We start from the raw sequence: 7,123 nt of genomic DNA, 5'->3' as shown, positions 1-7,123 counted from the left end.
AAAGAGAGAAAGAAAAAGACCGGTAGTTTTACTCTGAAATCAGTGCTTTCGTCCTCATAACACTTGAGTTTTCGCTGTCTCGTTATAATATTATTTTTTTTTTATATATATATAGTTATTTGTTGACAACGGCAACAATGATAAGAGAAGGTAGAAAAGGAGGAGCTGGAAGATGAAGTAAAGTGGAAGTAAAATAGTATGTAAATAGTATAACGTGAGAGAGAGAGGAAGAGAGAGAGAGACAGAGAGAGAGAGAGAGAGAGAGAGAGAGAGAAAGTTTACAAAATGTTGTCAATGGTAAATCCAATCAAATGGTTGCCCCACTCTTACAGTCACATGGCCAGTGCCGACTGTGCTTTCAAAGTCAGTGTAACAGCAGCAACAGAGGTGGTGGCAGCGGTAACAATATCAACAATAACTACGCCAGCAGCAGCAGCAGCAGCCGTTTCAGCTGACGGGAACAAACTTACCAAATCGCACACATCTGTGCCGTCACTGAGACGGGACTTGTTTAGTTTAGCACTGCTCTCTGCAATGCACAGAAGTACAACTTATACAACGACGATAACAAGGAGCAGGATAACCGCTATGTTATTATTACTATTGCAGATCTCAATGTTAAGTGCCTTGTTCTTTGGCTCGGCCAGTGCACAGGTCAGTAAAGTGGACAGTGGGATTTTACAATCGAGCGAGATCTTCATTGAAAAGAAAAGTATAGAAGTAAATTATGGACGTACCGTTTATATTGATCCTTACAGCGATTTACAGTTACATGTTGGTAAAGGGGACCGCTGCCTAATTAGCGTTTTAGAAACGGACAGTTTGTCGCATAAGCCCGGAAAGTTGACACCAGTAAGGTTTCCTTGTCAATTTCAGCCACACCAAGTATCTTACACCCATTTTGGTGGTCACAGCCCCGAGGATGATTACGTCCCAATGCAAATACGTTATGACACAGAGACTGCAACAAAAATTATTCCTTTTGTTTTACATATAAAACTTTCTTTCAAGCCGCTGGAAATTGTCACTAATAATTTACCACTCCCGGTTCGGAACTTACTCAGCTACAGTCAACCGTTCACGAGGAGTAATACTCATTTTACTTATGACCCTTCCAAAGTCACATGTAAAGTGACCGTTCTTAGCCCTGCAACTGGTTTGCCCAAGTATGGGCGCATAATCAACGATACTACAACTTTGACAATGATGGACTGCGACCAATTTCTTCTGGCGAACGTAAGATACCAGCACACGGCAAGGAGTAAATCCCCGAGGAAAGATTATGTTCCGCTATTAGTAGAAGTTGTTGACCAAAACGGGACATTGGTCAAGCAGGAATATTTTCATAAAATGATTAAAATTCGAGCTGGTAAAAAGAACTCAGCGCCTAAAGTTAATTTGGATTGTACCTTAATACTGGATGTTGACCAGTTTGCTATGACTGCAATCACACCGGAAATTTTGGCCGCTTACGATACAGAAACGCCAGCTGACCAGCTGATTTTTAATATAACAGAACCACTTGCTGCCGAGAAAGGATTTCTCATATCAACAGACGACCCCGAACTTCCCATTAATTCTTTTCGACAAAAAGATATTAAAAAACTGAAAATCGTTTACAAACCTCCAACTGGAGATTCTGATAAACAGCGTCGAGTTATAGAAATCCCTTTACAAGTTATAGACAATGATAAATCAGTCTCGAAAGACATCAACTTAACTGTGGTGGTCCGACAAATGAACAGTCTTGCCCCGGTAGTTATTAAAAACTTAGGTGTCCAGTTATTGGAAGGCCAGTCAGGTGTGCTGTCAAGTACGGATAATTTACAGATCACGGATGTTGATAATATCAACGATGTTACTATTACAGTTATTCGAGGATCAACTCATGGTCAAATTTTTGTAAACAATTTACCCAGGAAATATTTTACTCCGAAGGATCTTGACAATAACGAGGTTAGTTATAATCACGATGGCTCCGATACCTTCAGTGATAACATAGTATTCAGAATGACTGATGGTACACATAAAGTTGATTTTCTCTTTCCAGTTACTATCTACGCATTGGATGACGAGGCCCCGACATTAACTGTAAACACGGGATTAGAAATACGTAAGAACGAACTTGCAGATATCACACCATTCGTTCTTAGTGCATCTGATATAGACAGTGAAGATAGTGCCATTCGCTTTGTCACGGAACCTCCTTTTTCAAAACAAGGTCATCTTCTGCTTCGAAAATTTCAGGTAACACCTTCTGAGGACTTATCTGGATGGAAGTTTGTCAATGGAGCATACGAAAAACCAGTGAGGGAATTCACTCAGCAAGACATCCTTGACGGGAAAGTATTTTACCGGCATGTTGGACCCCATCACTCGGATTTTGTTACTGATAAAATGAAATTTAAATTGGTGGATAACGGTGACCCACCTAATGAATCTCAATTCCATAATTTTGTGTTTAAAATCTTCCCTGTTGATGATCGACCACCTTACCTAGATTCCCGGAGTACTCTTTTTATGAATGTAGATGATGCAAAACTAACACCTTTTAAAAAGAAGTTTCTTCGTTACACAGACGATGATTCTGATGACCGACAGATTACCTACACCATAACCTCTCCCCTCCGTGATACCAACGCTAACACGCTGTTGGACGTCGGAGAATTGGTTCACTGCAACAAACAGAAGTCAAAACTGGTTACGTTTACTCAGTCACAACTGAACCACCATAAGGCTTGCTATAAGCATCCCACTGAGCAGCTTGGACTTGTTGCCAGACTCCTGAAATTTACGTTTGATGTACAAGATATATCTGGGAATGTATTGAAAGATCAGGAATTTATAATAAAGCTTCGTTCTGTCAGTAATAAACCTCCCCGTGTTCTAAACAACGGTCTGCACGTTATAAAAAATGGAGAAGCTGTCATAACCACCGATATTTTAAATGCAGAAGACAATGATACAAAAGACAAGGATATATTTTTCATCATTGAAGTCGAACCAAAGCATGGAGTTATCCGTAAAAATGTTGACATCCTTACCGCCGGACAAATATTTTCTAAACAAGATATAATCAATCGAGTAATTTTCTATCAAAACAATGGAGATGAAGCAGATTCGGACAAATTTTCTTTGACTGTCACAGACAGTGTACACAAGTTACCAGTGAATGTTAAAGTCTTCGTGTCGGACGTGGGCAATAAGGAAGCAAAATTTATCAGAACTGCAGATGGCAACGAATTATTACATACTTCTATCGAAGTCAATGAAATGGGTACTGTTGTAATAACAGAGGACTTTCTGAAAACAACCGTTACAGACTCGGATGATCGGAAATTTACCTTTATTATTACGAAGCATCCTCTGGAAGGAGTTATTCTAACACAAAAATTTACACGACAAGATATCATTAATAAGAAAGTAAAATATCAACACACAACAGGCGAGATTGGGACAAAACCAGAAAAGGATAGTTTTGAACTAATGTTAACTGACGAATCGGACAGTCTCGTTGTTGGTGGCCTAAAAGTTGAACAAATAAGAGTGGATGTCAAAATCTTACCGGTGGATAATAAGTTACCTGTTGTAAATGTTGCAGATATTTACACGGTTAGTGAGAGCGAAAAGAATCCGATTTTAACATCTCACCTTAATGTTCATGACAAAGACACCGAAGATGAAGATATTATTTGTACTTTAGTCGTGCGTCCAAACTTTGGCTATCTAGAAAATATTTCTCCAGCGCCCATCAGCGGCAAATCACAAAAAGGAATTCCAATTTCTGCTTTCAGCAGTGATCATTTACGACTGGGAAACATCAATTATGTTCAGAGTTTCCATGAAGGTGTTGAGGAACGAAGTGATAGCTTTATTATTATGTGTTCTGACGGAATAAACTTTTCAGAACGTTATGTATTCCCGATAGTTATATTACCAGAAAACGATGAAACTCCTCGCCTTTTCATGCGAGAATTTGTTGTCGCCGAAGGAATGTTACTAACTATTGAAAACGCTATTCTAAATGCCACTGATAAAGATCAGCCAAAGGATGTATTGACTTTTGTAATTGATGAGCTTCCGAAACACGGTGTTCTTGGTAAACAAACCCTAGCTGGTACCATAAAGATAACTAACTTCACTCTCTCTGATATAGTTCAGGACTCCACAATTTTATATGAACATGACGGTTCAGAGTCGCCGGAAGATTACTTCAAGTTTACTCTAACTGATGGCAAACACAATATAACAAATACTCTTCCAATTACAATTATTCTAGTTGATGATGAAACTCCCAGACTTACTGTCAATACTGGATTGGAAATAGAAAAGATTGGAGCAATAAAAATAATATCTAATAAGTATCTTAAAGCTGAAGATCCAGATTCAGAAAACGAGACAATCATGTATATTGTTCGAGGGCCACCTAAATATGGCTATCTACAACGAATCAGTAATGGACATTTATTGCGTAACCTCAGCACAGGTGATAATTTCACTCAGTATGATATTGACCAAAAACGCATTCAGTATGAACATAATGGAGCTGATGTCGTTAGGGACATTATTAAATTCGATCTAACTGATAACCACAACATGTTGACTGACCAGTATTTTTATATCACTGTCAAAGGTCAAAGTGAAGTTACACAACAAATAATCAACAGAGGTGTTGAACTTCCCGAAAGTGGTTGGATTACCTTAACCACTGACTTGCTCACTGGAACAAATTTGAAAATACACAACAAAGAACTGCAATTTGTGCTTACTCGTTCACCAACCAGAGGACATTTGGAAAACTTACATAAACCAGGAGAACCTATAATTAATTTTTCGTTGGATGAATTAGCCGCTGATGAAATAATATACGTTCACACGAGCAATGACGAAATGAAAATGGATAGTTTAATGTTTGAAGTGACTGATGAATACAGCCAGGTTATGTTAACCTTTAGGATCTCACTGACCGATGTTGACAACAAAAAACCTGTGCTTACGTTCGATGTATTACGGGTGAACGAAGGTAGTTCAAAACTTCTCTCTTTGTCTGAACTTAAAGTTGATGATAGGGATACAAATGACAATAACATTGAATTTACTATTACTCAAGTGCCGGTTCATGGAAATCTTTTACACAACTACTCACGTATCGTAACCAGATTTACACAGGCTGACATTGCTAACAACCTAATTAGCTATCAACACGATGGTTCCGACACACAGTCTGATAGTTTCTCTTTTATGGTAACAGACGGAATCCATTCAGATTTCTATGTCTTCCCCGATACCAGTTATTCGAAACGTCATCCTCAGACGATGAATATTGAAATAGAAGAAGTTGATAATGGAAGCCCCTTGATTTCTGTCAACGAAGGAGCATCTTTCTTAACTGTATTAGAGAACGGGAAAATGGGGTTCGTCTTGTCTGAAGACGTCCTTAAGTCCCAAGATCATGATAGCCAGGATGAGGAATTACGTTATTCTTTGACTGTACCTCCAAAGTTTGGATCATTGTCTAATACCGAGCACGGAACTTCTAGAATCACCACATGGACCCAAGGTAAGACTGTTTACATTATATTACTTTCTGATAGATTGTATTTCATACATGTTCATGCAGTCGTTGAAAATGAGATCTTAGAACGTAGATGTATATTTGTTCTTTTATGTGTTATTTTTCTCTCTATACTTTCGTCGTAGTACAGTAAACATGTCAGTTGTTATTTAGCGTGGTGAATGACACGAAGTGTAAAAAATCAATATATATTTCGGTAAAAGTGGCGAATTGACAGAAGTACACCAGATTAAATGTCCCGCCGTATTTGCTTTCATTCAAACAACATTCTGAGTTCAAAATATACTTCTATTGACTTTGTCTTTCATATTTTAGAGGATCGATGAAACAGCTACCAGCTTTTTGTTGTTTTTCCATCTAGGAAACTCTGTTTGAGTAAATCTATGATCAATAGAATTCATACTGAGCCATACCGACATTTTAGGGATATTTAGTACAACGTTATCTAACGTGTCTATGTTTCTAAGAGTGTACTTTGAGGAAAATTTTGCTATTAGTTCTAGCGGATAAGGGTGATTCCGTATAGTTTTCTTCTGCTAGTTATATACTGAAATGGAAGCAACTGAGTATGCACCAGCCATAGCAAAAAATAAACTTTGAAGCTAATGAAATTACTATTTATTTAGATATACAACGATTATCGATAAACCATTGACAAAGTAAGTTCGTGAGTTTCTTACAGTTGCCAATCAGAACCTCTTCAATTATATTAGTGCATGTGTTTATTTAGCAAGAAAAAAAAATGACCATCCAAAAATATAACAATATCTGTTTCCACACACGATTTCACGCAAAACAAATTCATAAACGTATATTAGCATTATTCTTGGGGAATGAATGACCACCATACCTTTCATTTCCTCCCGCCTTTCCACGAGTCAAATGGTGCTGATTGTCCAAAGAAGAATACTTCTTTCCGATTTCGAGAAATCAAGTTATTGAGATTTGTTATAAATCGATATTGATTATGTCACTTACGTGGTTGTAACAGATCGATGTAGGTTATTTTCCGTCTAATGAATGACAGGTCAGGGTTTAATTAATTATTTAACGGGGTAACATGTTCAACATGATCTGTATAGAAGTTAGGTGTCGGAGACTATGTGACTTATACAATGTAATGAACTATTATCAATTATACATTTAATCTTATAACTACATGTTACTAATTTCATTGCAGTGTCTAAACATCTGAATAACCGTATTGTTTATTCATGTTGCAAGAAGCCTTATCATTTACTTTCACCATACTAAACTGCACATCAATTTTTTTAAGTCCAGGGAGGACTGCACCTTTTGAGTGACGCTCATTCGATTCTTTCCGACGTAATTTTCAAAACTTTTTGTTTTTATATATAGAACGAGTGAAAAGGTGAAAACGAAGCAAACATAATTCATGTTAGCTAAAAAGTTGGCAAAATATGCATCGAGGAAGGTGTGACGACGGCAACACGTGCTGAATGAATATCGACAAGTAAAACAGATGATAGATGTTGCGTACATTATCTTTCTTTCACTTCCTATATCTCTCTCTCTCACTCCTTTACA

At 37.6% G+C, this 7,123-nt stretch overlaps 1 protein-coding gene across 1 annotated transcript in view; it reads left to right on the top strand.

The window, feature by feature from the left end:
- Positions 1-9: 9 nt before the first annotated feature.
- Positions 10-7,123, top strand: part of LOC106874359 (extracellular matrix protein 3) — a 553,132-nt gene continuing 546,018 nt past the window's right edge. The window contains exon 1 of the mRNA XM_014922070.2: positions 10-5,560. Coding sequence (XP_014777556.1) covers positions 286-5,560 — 5,275 coding nt within the window. The 5' untranslated portion in view covers positions 10-285. The remainder of the gene's footprint in view (positions 5,561-7,123) is intronic.

Source organism: Octopus bimaculoides, chromosome 2 (genome assembly GCF_001194135.2).
Source record: "Octopus bimaculoides isolate UCB-OBI-ISO-001 chromosome 2, ASM119413v2, whole genome shotgun sequence".
NCBI lineage: Eukaryota > Metazoa > Mollusca > Cephalopoda > Octopoda > Octopodidae > Octopus > Octopus bimaculoides.
The sequence above is the reverse complement of the archived record's forward strand: the minus strand, read 5'-3'. Positions and strand labels throughout refer to the sequence as shown.